This window comes from Melitaea cinxia, chromosome 8 (assembly GCF_905220565.1).
Source record: "Melitaea cinxia chromosome 8, ilMelCinx1.1, whole genome shotgun sequence".
In the NCBI taxonomy this organism is placed as follows: domain Eukaryota; kingdom Metazoa; phylum Arthropoda; class Insecta; order Lepidoptera; family Nymphalidae; genus Melitaea; species Melitaea cinxia.
The window spans coordinates 11,267,453-11,287,238 of NC_059401.1; the positions used below are offsets into that span (position 1 = coordinate 11,267,453).

General features: G+C 35.6%; 1 protein-coding gene and 1 long non-coding RNA gene across 2 annotated transcripts; one reads left to right on the plus strand and one right to left on the minus strand.

Moving 5' to 3' along the window:
* Window positions 1-3,037: 3,037 nt before the first annotated feature.
* LOC123655675 (TATA-box-binding protein) lies at window positions 3,038-5,775 on the plus strand. Its single transcript, XM_045591431.1, has 4 exons — window positions 3,038-3,405; window positions 3,632-3,762; window positions 4,390-4,633; window positions 5,492-5,775. Exons 1-4 carry the CDS (start codon window positions 3,061-3,063, stop codon window positions 5,765-5,767), a joined length of 996 nt encoding a protein of 331 aa, XP_045447387.1. The 5' UTR covers window positions 3,038-3,060; the 3' UTR covers window positions 5,768-5,775.
* On the minus strand, window positions 4,278-19,779 carry LOC123655677. The gene is made up of 2 exons (XR_006743446.1): window positions 19,740-19,779; window positions 4,278-4,589 (listed from the first exon to the last, which is right to left on the minus strand). It is a non-coding gene; the product is annotated as an uncharacterized LOC123655677 (long non-coding RNA).
* Window positions 19,780-19,786: the final 7 nt, after the last annotated feature.

The following is a 19,786-nucleotide window of genomic DNA, read 5'->3' on the forward strand; positions in this document are numbered from 1 at the left end:
AAACGAAAATGGAGGAAAGGAAAGGAAATCGAAATTAAGGAAAGTGGAGCTGTTCAAAACTGTACTTGAGCAATTATAAATGCAACTTGAGCAGTTTTTTAACACTTTGAGCAATTTAAAATATTGTATACATCAAAAGATATAGGAGTTTGAAAATACTTGATTTAAAAAAAAAATGATTTTTAATTAAATAATTTGAGGTGAGCAATTTAAAAGGACAACGTAGTTGAATTGAGCAATTCAAAATCTATCAATTAGTATTTTTTTGATTACAAATATCATTATTTTGCAGGCTGGGGTGGGGTAGGTTCTTTAGTCTTTAATAAACAATAAACATATATAAAGTCTAGATATAAAGTACTCTGTGACCACAGATTAAGTATTAGTTACTACGTAATCCATGGAGCATAGAGAAAATACTCCATGACGTAATCTGTGACTATGAGACGTGAGTCTGTGATATTGACAATAATTATTTAACCGACTTCAAAAAAAGGAGGAGGTTACTCAATTCGACCTTATATATTTATTTATTTTTGACGTTTGGAATGGAGTATACAGCACAGGCAACACAAGTCATGCAACTGAGCCCAATTTTAATGGGTACCGCTAGAGATTAGTACGATAGTTGCATAACTTTTTGTTCGAGTCAACGCTGCTGTACGCCACTGGCCCACTGCTAACGATGTGCGGTCACAGATTAGTATATAGGTAATATGTAGCTAGGTGCGGTGCGCAGTACGCACTACGCACGCCGGTTGAGTGACGTTTATTTGTGATTGGTTATATTGAGTGACGTTTCATTGTAATTGGTTATATTTTAAAACATAATCTATCGTCATGCCTCTGGCGGCCGTAAATTAAAAAGAAAAGCGCAACCATGAAGCCGACGTACCCCCATCCATTCACTACCATTGTTGCACGACCTGTGTATAAGACAGTGGTATACAGAGTTACATACTACCAAGCTTCTTGCATACTACTCACTATGACTACTCACTAAGGCTGTGTTCCGATGTCCACTGCGACCACTTGACGTCAATTTAGTATACTGCAAGAAGCTTATACAAAATACATATAAGCTTCTTGGTATACTGTAAACCCGTTCCTATATAGCCAGCTAAACTGGTTACTATTTGAAACGAGAGCCGAAGAACGTCAGCCGCATTTTATGACGCAGCGTTCAAATTTCAAATGAGTGTATCAAAGTTTTATAGTTCATTAAAAAAAAATATTGTTGTAGTACTATCAAATATAAAATATTTTAATTAATATTAATTGTAAATTAAATTTATAATATAATAAAATTAAGTAGTTTTTCTTTAAAAAGTATGTTTTTCATTGTTCAACTTATATTAACTTTGCGTATAAGTTAATGTACCTATAATGGCAAATTTACATGTTTTATTTGTACAGTCAAAAATTTTCTGCATAACTTTCAGCTCGATTTGAACATTTTTAACACAGTCTAAGACTAGAGCTCCTGGGGGGATTGGGGATTGGGTCGGCAACGCGCTTGCGATGCTTCTGGTGTTGCAGGTGTCTATAAGCTACAGTCAAAGAGTATAGTAATCGCTTACCATCAGGTGAGCCGTACGCCTGTTTGCCGACCTAGTGGCATAAAAAAAAACAGTCTAATATAATTAATTTTTGCAATTCTTCTGATGTTTTATTTATTCTTTTAAACTAATTACAGAACTTTATAATTTTGTAATTACGCTGGAGGTATTGTTTAAAAGACGTTTAGCCGTTGACACTCGAGTTGTTTTGACTGATCACGTGATCAAAGTACTGCGAGTACCTTATAGGGATGGGCAAATGAAAAAAATATATCGATATATATCTTATCGATATTTTTAAAAAGTATCGATATATACTGAATAAAAAATATCGATATTTTTACTACAAATTGAAAATTAATACATATTTGGCAAGTATATTAATTTTATTACATATTATTACAATGAAGACTTAAGTATTATGATAAAAATGAAGAATATATATATATATATAAGAATATATATATATTATTGTATATATGAATTACATATTATTACTAGCTGCTTCCTCGGAGGGCACGTTAAGCCGTCGGTCCCGGTTGTTATCATGTACACCTGATAGCGATCGTTACTCATAGTAGGGAATATATCCGCCAACCCGCATTGGAGCAGCGTGGTGGATTAAGCTCTGATCCTTCTCCTACGTGGGGAAAGAGGCCTATGCCCAACAGTGGTATATTACAGGCTGAAGCGAACGAACTAGCTGCTGTGCCCGCGACTTCGTCCGCGTGGTATTTAACAAAAAAGTTATTGCTCAGTTCGCAGTTATAAAAAAAAATGAAAAATAAAATTAGCTTAAGTTACACCTTATTACACCAGCTATCTGCTAGTGAAAGACCCGTCAAAATCAGTCCAGCTTAATGAACATGTACGCACACGTTACACCATAGATTAGCATTAGATTCACACTGTAGTATTTGATCACACTTAAATTAAGTCTAAAAAAACTACCCATAGACATATTTTTTGGTTGCGTTCACAAACTACAGAGGGATATAGACAGCACTAATACCAAAACTCGCAAACTTTCGCGCGCTCTGTTTTATATTCATTTACAGATAAAACGGACCATATGTTGAAATAAAAGTAGAATACATAATTCATTTAAAATATAATATAGTTTAAAAAAAATATCGACTTCGATATTAAAAAATAAATATCGATTATCGATATTTTGAAATTAAAAATATCGCCGATTTTTATATATATTGATATTTGGTGCCCTTCCCTATGACGTTTTTGTCGAAGTGACGGCAATTTCTCAAATCAGGCCTTAGTACGAAAATTGTTTATTTTATACAATTATATGTGAAACAATACAAAAAGACATAAACAAAGACTTTTGTAAAAGAAATCACTGTGCAAAAAGACAATTAAAATAACATCAAATCCTGGGAGCCGCAACGAGAACAGCAACTTTTAAATATTAATGTATTATAACTCTGTAAATAACAGACCTACACATTGAAGCCTTGTTTATACATAACAAACTTTAGAAAACATGGATCAAATGTTACCGAGTCCGTACAACATACCGGGTATAGGTACCCCATTGCATCAACCTGAAGAGGATCAACAAATTCTACCTAATGCAATGCAACAGCAGCATCAACAACAACAACAACAACAACAGCAACAGCAGCAGCAGCAGCAGCAACAGCAACAACAACCACATCATCAACAACAACAACAGCAACAACAACAACATTCCTTGGTTTCTTTAGGGTCATCACCTCTTGTTGGTTTTGGCACCTCAATTATGGGTACTCCACAAAGAACTATGCATACCTATGCTCCTACAGCAAGCTATTCAACACCCCAACAGATGATGCAGCCACAAACACCGGTATAATTATAGATAACTATATTCATAAACTTATGAAACATAAAATATACCAATTTTATATTTATATTATATATTCAATTATTTCAAAAAATTATGGAGAGCTTAATGAACATGAGATTGAAGTTTTTGTTGACCTTAATTTGATTCAATCAATAAATTTTATTGAGTATTTATAGGAAATAAAGTGCCACTTTAAATTTACATACTTATTATATTTGATTTTTAGCAAAATTTAATGTCACCAATGATAACAGGAGGTAGTATAGCAGGTCCACCAATGTTAAGTCAAGCTAGCCCGGCACCCATGACTCCTATGACCCCACACTCTGCTGATCCTGGAATCTTGCCTCAATTACAGTAAGTCTTATCATACATGTTGTACTGATCTTTAGAATATGTGTATCTAATTTTAAAGAAACCCTTGTACTAATAACAAGAGTATCATCACATAATCCATATAGCAAACCATTGCCATATTGTAGATCAGTTTTGTATGCTTGTTGCTCTATACAGAGACAATAGATTATTATTTTTAAAAATACAGTATAGGCAACAATAATTATTTTAATCTTAAAACTTAGGGATATAAGAAAAGATATTTTTGATAATTGACTTTTAACACTGATTTTTTTTTGTGAAAGCAGTTACAATTGTTTGTACAAGAAAGCACCTGGTTTGCTTATAATTTTCTACTACTACCTGTACTGTCACAGTTGCAAAAGTACTCTAAATACTTTACAACTCTTATTGTGTAGCAAGGAAATTTTCAAAATGTACTACTCACCAAGGCAATGGTGACACTCCTGAGAATAGTCAAATATAATTTTCTTGATCATTTTCAAAACAAAAGAACTCTATTAATAATGTATTTATTATGGTGTAATACAATTTTTAATTAACAAAAGTAGTCATACAAATTCTTTTCTTCTTTTCCACAATATAAGTTTTGGTAAACTTAGTACTTATTTATTTCCTTTATTTCAGGAATATTGTGTCTACAGTAAACCTCAACTGTAAATTGGATTTAAAAAAAATAGCTCTGCATGCTCGAAATGCTGAATATAATCCAAAGCGATTTGCAGCTGTCATTATGAGAATAAGAGAGCCAAGAACTACAGCACTTATTTTTTCGTCTGGTAAAATGGTTTGCACAGGTGCCAAAAGTGAAGAAGATTCCCGACTAGCTGCAAGAAAATATGCAAGAATTATTCAAAAGCTTGGTTTCACTGTAAGTAATTTTGATTATAGTATGTAGGATTTCATGCATGCTTTTCTATCCACATTAATTTCCTTATTAAGTGAACTTTACTACATGATCATTCCATTAGTATTAAACAAAGCTATGTAATATTTATTCTGTGTATAAAGTGGCGGAAGTTTGAGATTTGGGAGTCATTACTGATAAGTAATTAACTTTTACATCCCACATTGACAAAGTGGTTATAAAAGTTATAAAACCTCGTTTGCTGGGGTTTATTAGAGGTAATACTAATAGTTTCTGTTGGGCTACAAAAATAGTTTTGAACAATGCCTTAGTTCACAGCCTTCTCGAATATGGTAGTGTGGTTTGGAGCCTCACCTATATTGTGCACTCTCAACGTGTCGAAAGTATATAACGCACTTTTACGAGGTATCTCGCTTTTTCTGCTAGTGGCATCTCACACAAACAGCCATACAATCAAGGATTTGCTTGGTTCAGGTCTTCAGGACACTTCTCGAACTATGCTTTTTATATAAAATTCTACATCATGATGTACATTATTGCAACTTTATTCGTATTTTTGTCATAACTTTTTGGAAATTTTTAGATTTAATGTTTTTTGCCCATATTTTTGATGATATTGATTTTTCTTTTGTAGTCTATATTACTGTTCTTGTATTTTTTTCTATAGGTATTTACTTATTAATTATTATTATTTCTATTTGAATGTTTTTTTTTTGTGTAAAAATTGTCTGCGATTTGTGTGATGTCCCGAATAAATGTCTTTCTTTCTTTTTTTTATAAATAAATTCTATAAATGGAAAGAAAATAGGATTTAAAAAATGGAAATATTCAAACTATTTACTCTTTTTTTTTCTATTTCAGGCAAAGTTTTTGGACTTCAAAATACAAAATATGGTTGGCAGTTGTGATGTTAAATTTCCTATTCGTCTTGAAGGTCTAGTACTTACTCATGGACAGTTTAGTTCCTATGAACCTGAACTTTTCCCTGGACTTATATATCGAATGGTTAAACCTAGGATTGTCTTGCTTATATTCGTCTCTGGTAAAGTAGTGTTAACCGGTGCAAAAGTGCGTCAAGAAATATATGAAGCATTTGACAATATTTACCCTATATTAAAAAGTTTTAAAAAACAGTAGTAAATCTATATATTAGTTTTTTTTGTATGTTGTTCATATTTATAAATAAATATTACTTTAAGGAGCTCCTATTTTTTTTATTTATACCCCACAATTTTAACCTATTTGGAAATTGTAGATCAAAATGACTTAACACTTATTGTTGTCATAAGATTTCTGTTGGGTAAACTAAATTTCTGCAGCCAAACCAATTATTTACCAAATATTTTTGAAAAATTTGGCTATACTAATTGCAAATAATGTGAATGATTGTGTTTTTATCATAATAATTGTGTTTGCTAAAAAAAAAACTTACTTCAATTACATCGACAAGTAATACAATGTAGATCGACGAAAAAATAGTCAAGTAACTGCGCGTTATCAAAGATTACTCAAAAAGTAGTTATCAAATCTCAATGAAATTTATCTGTGACCACATGACAAACATCAGCTTTCGATTAAATTAAAAATTATTAAAATCGGTACACCCAGTAAAAAGTTATTGCGGATTTTCAAGAAGTTCCCTCGATTTCTCTGGGATCCCATTATCAGATCCTGGTTTTCTTATCATGGTACTAAACTAAGGATATCTTCTTTCCAACAAAAAAAGAATTATCAAAATCGGTACACCCAGTAAAAAGTTATTGCGGATTTTCAAGAATTACCATCAATTTCTCTGGGATCCCATCATCAGATCCTGGTTTCCTTATCATGATACCAAACTAGGGATATCTCCTTTCCAACAAAAAAAGAATTATCAAAATCGGTACATCCAGTAGAAAGTTATGCGGTATAATACAACGTAGGTCGACGAAAAAAGCGTCAAGTAAAAACGCATTATGAGATATAGCTCGAAAAGTAGTTGTTAGATCTCAAATAAATTTAAATGGGACCAATTGGCACACACCACCTTTCGATTAAAAGAAAATTTGTCGAAATCGCTCCACCCAGTCAAAAGTTCTGATCTAACATACATAAAAAAAATACAGTCGAATTGAGAACCTCCTCCTTTATTGGAAGTCTGTTAAAAAAGTAACATAATTGTGTTTGCTCGCAAACGAAAAAAAACCGACTTCAATTACATCGACGAGTAATACAACGTAGATCGACGAAAAAATACTCAAGTAACTGCGCGTTATCAAAGATTACCCAAAAAGTAGTTATCAGGTCTCAATGAAATTTATATGTGTCCACATGACAAACATTAGCTTTCGATTAAATTAAAAATTATTAAAATCGGTACACCCAGTAAAAAGTTATTGCGGATTCTCGAGAGTTTCCCTCGATTTCGCTGGGATCCCATCATCAGATTTTGGTTTCTTTATCACGGTACCAAACTAGGGATATCTCCTTTCCAACAAAAAAATAATTGTCAAAATCGGTACATCTAGTAGAAAGTTATGCGGTATAATACAACGTAGGTCGACGAAAAAAAGCGTCAAGTAAAAACGCATTATTAGATATAGCTCGAAAAGTAGTTGTTAGATCTCAAATAAATTTAAATGGGACCAATTGGGATACATCACCTTTCGATTAAAAGAAAATTTGTCGAAATCGCTCCACCCAGTCAAAAGTTCTGATGTAACATACATAAAAAAAAGTGCTGTGTGGCTACGGCACTAAAGAATTTAGCCACCCCCTCTCTTCCCGTGGGTGTCCACAACCACCCTGGAACTTAAGAAGCCGACCGATGGCGGGATAACCATCCAACTGCTGGCTTTGAAATACACAGGCCGAAGACGGGCAGCAGCGTCTTCGGTGCGACAAAGCCAGTCCTGCGGTCACCAACCCGCCTGCCCAGCGTGGTGACTATGGGCAAAACACACGAGTTCACGTTATTTTTGGCGTAAACTTGTGGAGGCCTATGTCCAGCAGTGGACTGTATAGGCTGTAATGATGATACATAAAAAAAAATACAGTCGAATTGAGAACCTCCTCCTTTTTTGGAAGTCGGTTAAAAATAGGAACATTATCAAAGTAGTAGTAATTAGTAAATTAAAAAAGCATTATTACGGCTAACATGTAAATAAACATAACATTGCTGGTGTAGGCGGGAAGAGGATTGTGGAAAACCGGGATATCTGGCGCGAACCCGAGTAGGCCTATGTCCATAACAACCAAATAATGTAATATAGGGTGCCTAACCTATGTCCTGTGAACTGCCATTACTATTAAAATCATTATCGACAAAATCAAACCTCCTAAGCTTACCTCAAGAATTCTTCTGCAGCGTAGTTTTGGTGGAATAGATGTGGAACAACTGCGGAGGGATGCAGCTGAAATTGATTGGACTGCGGTTTACGATGCAGGTACAATTGACAGCCAGGTAGCTGTTTTCAGCTCTCTGCTAACACAACTTTACGATATTCACGCACCTATTCGACCAGTAAGAATAAAACATCTGCCTGCCCCATGGATTACACCCGAAATTAAAAAATTGCAGGAAAAAAAAACGTTCGTGCTAAGTCGCGGTACAGACTGAATAACAGTGAGGCTAATAGGAAGTTATACGTAAAGGTTCAGAATAACTGTAATGGGGTGTGTAGAGATGCACATCGTGGCCATATCCACAAATCTGTCATCGAAGAAGAAGATGCTAGCAATGTGTGGAATTTTCTTAAATCTCTTGGAGTTGGCAAAGCGCGTCTGGATAATAGTTCTCAAAATCTTAATCTTGATAAGTTAAACCTCCACTTCTCTTCGTCTGTTGCCGTGGATAGTGCAACTAAAGCCCATTCAAGAAATCAACTTTCAGCTTTGTCAATTCCTGATACTCCCATTTTCTTTCTTAATCAGCTTTCTGAATGTGATGTTAAGAAGATTATTATTTATTTTATTTATTTAATATATTAGCAATAACTTCAAATTGCGTTGGTTCTGATAGCATTAGTCGTAAAATGATCATTCATCTCCTTGATATACTAACACCGATACTTACATCCATTTTTAATACTTCCATCTCTACCTGCACTTTCCCATCAATGTGGAAAGATGCTGAAATTGTACCTCTCCCCAAAAAAACTAATCCGTCGTCCTTATCCGAATATCGTCCTATTTCCATCCTCCCTTTTTTGTCCAAAGCACTCGAACGGCTTGTGTATCAACAGCTCAGCAGTTTCCTTTAGAAACATCGTCTGTTGAATCCCATGCAATCCGGTTTTCGCCCAGGTCACAGTACGACTACTGCGCTTGTAAAAATAACTGATGATATACGATCAAATATGGAAAAGCAACAGGTCACGGTATTAACGTTACTCGATTTTAGTAACGCCTTTAATACTGTGGACTTTGATATACTATGTGATATTTTACGTTTTCTTAACACATCTCCTGAGGTTGCTGATTGGTTTCTAAGTTTCTTGCAGTGTTGCCGGCAGCGAGTTAAATTCAAGAAAAAAGAAAGAAAGAAAAAGTCAAGAAAATGAAATGACCAAAAGTACATAAAATAAACCTTATATTCGTAAGAAAATTGTAATTTGGGTTCTTTTTTGAGCAGTGGAACAGTATAGACTAAATATAAAAAATTACGTTCTGTTATATACCTACGCATTACAAAATTAATCTTCTGTTTTTATTTTTAAATATATCCACTACTTCATTCGCATCAATTTCTATCCCATAGTGAATGTTCATGAGAGCCAAGCCGTTCAGTCTGTTTTCACTCGTTGTGTTCCGCAAGTAGTTTTTTAGTCTTCTTAGGCTTGAAAAAGTCCTTTTTGGGGTAGCAGTGGAAACAGGAATGGTAGACAATATTTGCAACAATGTGTAAATATTTGGATATAGTTTTTGGTCGCAGTTATTATCTAAACATTCCAGAGCTGATTTTGGAATAGAGGAGGTGAGAGTCATAGCTGCTTTCCACACTTCAAGTTCTGCTTTTACGGCAGATATACTTTTTTCAGGCAGCACTGCCGAATACATACGAAATGCCTCTTCAATTTCACAACCGGTCGCAAAATTTGATGGTAACACACCAGATAGTGCCGATATTAACTTTACGGTGTTTTGTAAACCTCTCAATCAAATGCTGAATTGTATGGTCGAGAAATGGGATGAATAAATTTCTTTTATAATACGTGGATATATCCGACGTAGGAATATTTGATCGATTCAACTGCCTTCCGACAATACGTGGCATAAGTAGTATACCACCATTTTCTTCGAGCAACACCTTTGCTTCTTCATAGAGATGGATGTACTCTTCGTCAACTTTATGCCTCAAAAGTTGACGCTTCAGCCTGGAATATCCCACTACTGGGCATAGGCCTCTTTCCCCATGTAGGAGAAGGATCAGAGCTTAATCCGCCACGCTGCTCCAATGCGGGTTGGCGGATATATTCCCTACTATGAGTAATGAAAAAAAAGTTGCAAAGCATTAATAACATTATCCACGTGGCTGAATGCTGTTATGATGTCTGTGTTAATGGCCTACAGTTGCTTTGACAGCGACAATGTATAGCTCATGACTTTTTGCAGAATCACTAGGCACATAACAAAATTCGAAGATCGAAGTGTGTTAAGTATTTGGACAGCTTGTTGCGATGTTTCTTTATTGTGGCTAGATTGGAGTTCTTCGAGAGCATGCACAATTGCTGGATAAATTTCTTTAAATCCTATAACGGCCTCATGCTTATGAACCCACCGTGTTTCGCACATTGCAAGCAAACTTTTTTGATGATCAGCCGGTAAGAAATTCCTAATTTTTTCTTTCAGAACGGCAGTGCGTTGAGCTGAATGTCTAAAGTAGGAACCAACAGACTGTATGATCCCAACGCAGTTTCTTACATCTGCTTGTGAACACGAGTCAGCAATAGCGAGGTTGAGAGAGTGTGCACTACAATGTCCATAAAGAGCAAAAGGACAGTCTTGATGAATATATGCTTAGGCACCGTGCAAATACGCTCCATTTTTTGTCCGACCCGCTGATGGACTTTTACTTTCATCAAGCGAACGTCTCATTACGACACAAATTCTACAGTATGCTCCACTTACATATTCAGAATATGCCAACCAGGGGAATCTTTCCATCCATTTCATTTGAAAGCGCAAATTTCGTTTTGTAGAAACGGGGAAACTTGTAATCTTTAGGTGGAGTCCAAGGCTCTTTTAAAATTTGGGCCTTAGATATTCGTCCTCGATATTGTCTTTAGTCGCATAGAAACCAACATCCAATTTAGCAGAACGTAAAGATAGCGGTGAGCTGGTGCTGCTGCTAGTCGGTTCCTGGCTAAGTGTAGGTTCGGTAGTGGTAGACATGAAACAGGGCGCCGGCGACACCACCGACTCGGTCTCGACATTGGACACTGCAGATGAAGTCGAAGGCTCGCTTGTCATCACAATTTTATAGTCAGCTTGCAGACTTGTTGATGGTTCCATAAACACTTCTTTACGGGTAGCCACTAGACCGCACCACTTTTTCCAATGCTCCATACCTTTAAGCTTATCGCCTTTTCTTTTGTTTTTCTCCATTTTCTTGTAACCTAAAATAATAATAAAAATACTATACTAAGAGATAAGATTAGGTTAGTACTTTACAAATTTAGTTATAAAGTCCTTTAAACGTATTATGTAGTGGAGATTCTAAAAACACTTACGTAGGTCAAATCACAAAAATTACAAAATAACTTTTAAAACTCTTCTTGTCACTTGTTTCAAAATAACTTTACGTTCACAATAAAATGCAATCTGCTTTACTATAGTCTCGCTCGGTAATCGTTCATCGTTGGTAATTCAAATGCAAAATTTGTGGAATAGGAAACGGCACGAAAACATACGAAGCTTACCGAACGAGATCGGATAATCGACGGTGGCGAAACGCTCGGCGGGTGGGATGATAGGAAATCCAAACCACATATTTTTTTTAGTGTAGGAATAGTAATAGAATGAGATATGCCGCACGCCTGTCTTTATTTTAATTTTATGCATCTTAATATCGTATCTTTCCGGGGGGGGGGGGTGGAACCCCCAAAACCACCCCCTGGCTACGCCCGTGGTTGCCTAACAGTTAATACTGAGCATTTCTTATACAATTCACTAAAGCCTTTGATAGGGTTCCACACTCATTATTGATATATAAAATGTCGGTTTACGGTATCGAAGGCGCATTACTCTCTTGGTTCACTTCTTATTTATCTGGCCGCTCTTTTTCTGTCGTTATAAATGGATCCCAATCTAAAGAATGTTCAATTTCCTCAGGAGTTCTTCAGGGCTCGCACTTAGGTCCCGTTTTATTCAATTTGTTTATAAATGACGTAGTTAGTAGCTTTTTGTATTCGCGTGTTTTTATGTATGCCGATGACTTAAAATTTGCACGGGTCATCAAGTGTGAACATGACGCTAAATTACTTCAATCTGTTTTAGAACGATTTATGGAGTGGTGTTAGAGTAACGAAATGCACTTAAGTACAAAAAAATGCATACATGTGAAGTTTTCGCGTAAATTACATACTATTAATTCAAATTATCACATGGACGAATTGTTAAAAGAGGTAGAATCGGTTCGCGACTTGGGCGTTGTTTTTGATAAAAAAGTTACGTTCATTCCACATATTGATGGTATGGTGAGTAGAGCAGTCAAAGCTCTGGGGTTTGTTATTAGAAATGTAAGGGGTTTCCGTCATACTTCAACCAAAATTTTTGTTTACAATAGTTTAGTTAGAAGTATTTTGGAATATGGCAGTGTGGTTTGGAGACCACATTATGCAACGCACTGCTTAAAACTTGAACGTGTACAAAAACGTTTTCTCTGGCATCTTGCTTATACCGTGCAGAAGACTAGAGTCAGTTGCGATCATACGAATCTCGACTGAAATATTTTAATATTGACTCTTTGGCACTGCGTAGGGATTTGATTGATTTGCTTTTTCTTTATAAATTAATAAGAGGAATGATAGATAGTGGATGTTTGCTAAGTCTTTTCCGATTTTACGCTCCATCGAGGATCCCTCGCAGTACCATAACTCCTCTCTGCCCTCCTCTGCGAAAAACGGTATTGGGTTCAAATTCGCCAGTGTACCGGCTTTGTAAAATTTTAAACTCTTGCAGTGATATGGTTGATATCAACTTTGACTCGTACGGAATGTTCTATAGAGTTGTATTGCAGTATTTAGGATCCAATTTATAGATTTATAATTTTTAATATTTTTTTTCCATTTTTTAACTTACTACTAGGTATAGTTGTATTAAACATGCATGCAATGATGAATTTTAAATTTGATTTAATTTAATTTTTTTTATTTGATTTCATTTTTAATTATTATTTTTATTTTGTTTTATTATTTTATTTGTTTTAAACCAAAGTCATTTCATTCTTAATTATACGTTATTTAATATATATTAATGAATTTGAGATGAGTAAAGAAATAAATGAATTACATATTAAGAACTAAAAGCAGAACAGGGGAAATAGGTTATATTTACGTATCACTGTGCTATTCTGAAGTGTCATGCCCGCAGAAGTCTAAATAATAAGTCAGTCTTATTATTTGGATTTCTGTGGCCATGCCACATCCACACATTTTTAATGCATGTTTTGTCCGCAACATATTATATACACTGTCGATCACTGCTGTGCTTACATTCTACCCACCAAGTTAAGATTATTTTCATTAAGTGTGAATTTAGTATGTGACTTATTTCTTTCTTTTTTCTTCCTTTTAAATTATTTATTATGCTTCTGTAAATTGTGAAACGTGAATACTTGTGTCTCTAATGTACTATGAATCAATTTTTCTATCAATTGTGAAATTTTTATATTGTAAGTAATGATGACATTATGATGTGTTTTTATGTAATTCCCAAACTTTATCTGATATTATGTGATTATTGCTGGGTTATTGTGTTATCTAATGCAACCATAATCTATCTTTCACTAAGTGCAACGGTGATTTTTGCATGTGGTGTTAGCCTGTAAGTGGTTGTTGCACTTGTGCTATGTACTAATTATATTTAAATGTTAAATGTCTGTGAATCAGTGTAAACAACTGTTGGCTAACCTAATAAATAAAATAAAATAAATAAAACAATTCCACAGTAGGAAATCTGTAAGGATTGTATGTCATAGTTTTAAGCAGGGAACTTTGAGCTCTCTCAACTAATATCATATGTGATTTTGAGGCACCCCCCCCCCCCCCAAAAAAAACCACGCAATAGCTTAAAATAGATTGTACTAAAGCATAATAAACGCTACGCAAAATATCGAGGTCAACTACATCTCTGAGTTTCTTGAAAATCCTGATGAGCTTGCGAGTACGCTTTGTTAATAATTAAATATGCTGTGGCCAGCCAAGCTTATCATCTATTAGAATACCCAAATATTTGATCGTAGAGGATCTCAAGATAGACAAGCACGCACAAGAATCGGTCATAGAAAGATGGCATGTATGGACCCTAAGTTCCACGTTAGGGGTACTAATTGTAGCAGTAGTAAATTGAAAAAAAGTTGTCTTTTTAATATTTAATGTTAAGCGATTTTTCTGTAGCCAACCAGTAATCCTAAGTAACCTTTTCTGACATTACAAGTGTCGCGCGTTAAAAAAAAACATGTAATAAATATATGTAAATGTGATTAAATTAAAAGAGCATTGAATAAGAGAATATTAATTCTTTCTTAACGCGACAAACTAAATCACAGAGAGGAAAATATATATTTAAAAAAAAGGTTATAGATCAGATTGGATTGGAGAACAAAATTAAATTAGACTAATGTAGAAAGTAATGTAATACAAGCAAACAAAATTATAAGCTTAATACAAATTTGAATGAACAAACAACTTTATCTTCCTTTTATGGATTAAACGAACGAGTTTAATACAACCCGAAATTATTTTAAATCTACACCATGGACCGGAATACATTTTTGATTAATCTAATATTAATTTAAACTACACTGCGGGTTCGAATTATTTTTGACACGTGGGTGGAGGTTAACTATGGTCACTTATCATAGCGGGTTTCCGTGACACGTGGCTCCGCAGAAACTCCCCGGCAGAACCCGCCAGTCACTCGAGTTCAGTTGTCCAAACTCCACGACGCCATCTCCATCACGATGTCAGCCGGGGTAAAAAAAAATTTTGCTTGGCCAGAGAGAAGAATCCCGATGCTGATTCAAAGAGGTTGAGCAGTTCTTTATCGTAGATGTCGGGGTCATAGCAGCCAACTCACAAAATCCTGCCACGTGGTATCACCGGCAACAACGGCCCCGCACGTGTCCACCACGCCAAGGAACCCAACAAAATCGCACCCTGAACTTGACCGAGGCTGAAGATCAAGGAAAAGGAAGGAGCACAGCACCAGCGCTCATATAGTGCTAAGCCTAATCCAAACCGCGAACCCCACCAACGACTGCTTACGCAGCCCTACGTCACACGAAACACGCCAACAGCGAAACGCCTAGCAATGAAGAATAATAATTCGACGAAACGAAATAATTGTTAAGAGAATGAACAAAGAATAAAAGTATACGTTACACAAGCACTATAACTTCCGAATAAAAAAGAATTATCAAAATTGGTGCACCTAGGAAAAAGTTGAGGACACATAAAAAAAGTAGAATTGAGAACCATCCATTCCTACAAATTCCAAATCCATTCCTACAAATTCTGTTGATATTAATGGCCTTAACAGTTACTTTACTAACTCGTGTACTATCGATAGTACCAGTAAATCTAATACTATTGTTAAGGACACACAAAGAAACTAGCGCCATCTAGCGGCAACCATTGAAACCACGCAAAGACAGAGTCCGCATGAAACTCTCTACTCAATACTAGATGGCGTTAGAGGAACTATTGTGGAACTATATAGAAGTAAAGTCTCGAAAACCGGGTATATGCGCGAACTTTCCAGAATGGTCTGGGTCTCGTGTCGGCCGATATAAATAGCCGCAGGTAGGCGAGCGAGTACAGTTCAGTTTGAGCGATCTTCGAGGCGACTTCAAAGTGAAAACCAGTGATCAAGAGTGGTACCAGCGAAACCTACGACGTTGGCTACGACTTAGGACATTGTTAGTGCTTAGTGTTTGAACCTAGTGCTTTGTGTTGGACCTAGTGCTAGTGAATAAAGTCTTGAAAAGAGTCAGCAGGTCTTTCTCTCCAAATCCTTCGAACCCTAACACATAACACTATTATCAATCTTTCAGCCTTCCGTACTCCTTTTGAGTTTTCATCTTTCAGCTTAAGTCAATTATCTGAGTGTGGTGTTAAAAAGCATATACTTGCTGTCAGCTCCAATGCCGTGGACTGTGAATCCATTAGCCGAAAAACGATCGTTCCTATCATTGACTTCATTTTTCCTGCCTTAACCCATATCTTTAGCTATTCCTTCGCATCTAGTACTTTTCCCTCCTGTTCTAAAGACGCCCATATTATTCCTTTACTTAAGAAATCCAATCCATCTGACTTCTCCGATTTCCGCCCAATATCTATCCTGCCTTTCTTGTCCAAGGTTCTAGAGCGTCTTGTTCACCAACAGCTAACATCATTCCTTTCCTTCAACAATCTTCTAAATACATTTCAATCTGGCTTCCGGATGGGTCATAAGCACGGTAACAGCACTTGTCAAAATCTCTGACGACATCAGACACGCAATGGAGGATCAAAAACTTACGGTTCTGGCTGGATATCTCCACCAGTAATTGACTGGTTTCAAAGTTACTTGTATGGACGTCGGCAGCGTTTGCAAGTTCAAGATACTTTCTCTGACTGGGCTAACGTATTTGCTGGCGTACCGCAAGGTGGCGTATTGTCTTCTCTTCTTTTTTCTTTATTTATAAATTCAGTAACTACCAACTTATCTTCTCTCTATCACATGTATGCAGACGATCTTCAAATATACACTCACTCTAAGCTGGCTGATCTACCCACGAGTATTTACCAACTAAATAATGACTTGGACCTTATTTTTAAATGGAGTAACTCGTACGGGTTAAAAGTTAATCTTTCTAAGTCTCAAGTGATTATCGTGGGTAGTCCTAAACTAGTCAATGGCATTGATTGGTTGCTTGTACCTCCTGTACTCTTCAACAAAGTTGTTTTGAATGTTAGCGATAAAGTGAAAAATCTAGGGATAACTTTCGATCGTCATCTCTCTTGGTCACCTCAATTAATTGAGCTAAGCCGGAAATTGTTTGCAGCCCTCGGTTCGCTCCATCGACTCCAGTACTTTCTTCCCTTGCCTACCAAAATTGCGCTGGCATAATCACTACTTTTACCAATCCTTGATTATGCAGATACGTGTTTTCTGGATCTCAAAGAGGAACAACTAAATAAGCTTGAGCGCTTTCAGAATCTCTGTATAAGGTTCATATTTGGTCTTCGCAAATATGACCACGTCTCCGATTTTTGCAGTAAACTCAAGTGGCTCCCAATTCGCCTTCGCAGGAATACCTACGTGCTTACCCTATTCTACTATTCTTTTTAATCCTAATGCCCCTCATTACCTTAAATAACGGTTTACGTTTCTTTGCAATTCCCATGAACGCTCCCTTAGATCTGAATCCAATTTGCTTCTGAAAATTCCTCCCCATTCTACCTCCTTCTACTCCAATTCATTCACTGTTAATGCTATCCGTCCAGCAGGGCTAGGGTCCGCTTCCGAAAGAAGACGAGGAACCCGCATACGACCCATGTGGTCTTGGAAACCTCGCCCACTCTCTGGAGCAGAATTACCCAAAAAGGGTATGCTCACATAGACCTTCAGAGGGTGAGGGCTGAGGACCAGTCGCCGCTGGTCCAGTGTGCGCGGTGTCTAGGGTACGGCCATAGTAAGAGGTACTGCGCTGAATCGGTGGACGCTTGTAGCCACTGTGGCGGCCCGCACTTGAAGGTGGAGTGTGTCGATGTCGCGTCCTCCGTCCCTCCCTCGTGCAGGAACTGTAGGAGGGCGAAGCTCGAAAACGTAGAGCATAATGCGTTCGACAGTTCCTGCCCAATTAGGAGGAAATGGGACGAGTTGGCGCGATCATCGGTCGCGTACTGCTAAGGGTGCGACGGCCGGTACAGAGGCATGCAAAATGAAAGTCCTCATTCCCTTGGCGAGACGCGCGCGGGACGATCTGCGGGAGTCTTGGCCTTGGAGGAAACTTGTATGTTTGATGCAGAACAAGATTCTCGCAGAGCAAGTGGGAAATGCGCGGCCACTGTTGCATGTGCGGTACTTCCGCGTTGGGCACAAGGATAACAACATAGGGTTAAATCGGGAATATCTTTTCCATTTTATCCTAAAACTATAGATGTTGGAAAATGACTTGCTCCTTAACAGGAAGATAGGCAAATATGCTAAGTTTATATAATAAGTATATATTTCGTTAGCATAGCATTAAGTAGAATAATTAGGATAAACAGTATACTGAATTGTTAAAAAGTAGATCGAATATGGAAAAATATTGTATTGTTTTTAATAATTCTATATTTATAGTAAGACTGGTATTATAAAATAACTAATTTGCTAAGTTAGTAAATTCTTAAAGTTTTTAAAAATCAGTTATGAAGTAGGATGAACAAATTAAAAAATTTGTATAAACTAGTAAATTGATGTCAATGAAATTGTTAAGTAGTAGGCTGAATAAAGTAAGACAATTGTTGTATAAATTAATAAATTAGGTATGTTAGGATTACGTAAGAAAATAAAAATTGTTTAATGTAGGCTGAATAAATTAAAAAACCTTGCATAAAAAATTATAAAATAGATAAAGTAGTAAGTTCTAATGTTTTATGTAAGATACTAAGAAAGTATAGAATATTCGAAACGTTAATGTGGAACAAATTGGATAGACCCGATGTAATATATAAGATAAAACAAGAAATTAGCATACTTTGTAATGGTGATGATGACTATCATCATAGCAAATTGTAAAGCATTTAAAATAAAAAAGATAGAACCATTTTGTAAAAAGAAAAATTATTATAAATAAATGTGTTAAATTATTTACCCTGTGTACATGGAAATAAAAAGCGGTTACTAATTGTAAGTAGGCCTTAAAAGTAGAGGGAACCCACCCTGTGTGAGAAAGGTGATGAATGCTAGAAAGATAAGGTATGAGGAATGAAAGTGCGAGAAGAATAAACGCGAGAACTGGTATGAAAGAGAAACAAGAAAAAACCGGCTCCGACCCCTATATCGGAGGATTAGGAATAAAAAAAAAAAAAAAAAAATGCTATCCGTCTATGGAACTCTCTTCCGATTTCAATAAAACAAGCTCCAACGCAAGCTTGCTTCAAGCAACGCCTTAAAAAGCATTATAATTTATGTCGCTCATTAAGTCATAACTGTCGCGATTTGTAGTTTTCTTTATGTGTACATATATGTATATATTTATGTGTGTGTGTGTATATATGTATATATTTTTATATGTGTATGTATGCGTGTGTATGTATGTATGTATATGTGTGTGTATATGTATGTATGTATAATATACTGTATACTAAAATATTTACTTATTTGTACAATTTTTTTTCTTTAATAATTATGTAAGTCTATCATATCGTAGTTTTTATCTATTTATTATTGATTTTTCCTCCTTAATTTGTGCACACTTCTAACCGCTGCTACTGTATCGTGTCCAGTACCCGAAGGTTATCTGGAAGAAATCGCTATTTAGCGATAAGATCGCCTTTGTACGTCTTGCATTGTATCTTTCTTTATATGTGTCTGTATTTTGGTGTACATTAAGAATAAATAAATAAATAAAATAAACATCCTTTTTTTAAGGTCAGTGAAAAATAAATTGAAGATTTTATAGTTTAACATTTTGTTGAATCATTAAAAACTTTTTAAAAATATAACTTAATTTTGAAGGATTGATAATTAATATATGTGTATGAAATAACAAAATATTAAGATTTTATAATGTAACGTATAAATAAATAAATAAACGTATTTCGTTGTATAACAAAATTCTAAGAAAATATTGATTCAAGGACTTAGTTTTACGCGACATGGTTATCTTATTCAAAAAATTGATTAAATTTTTATTTTAATGTTATTAAAAACTTACTTTCATTATACTTTACTACTTTCTACTTTACTCTAAAAATGCATACC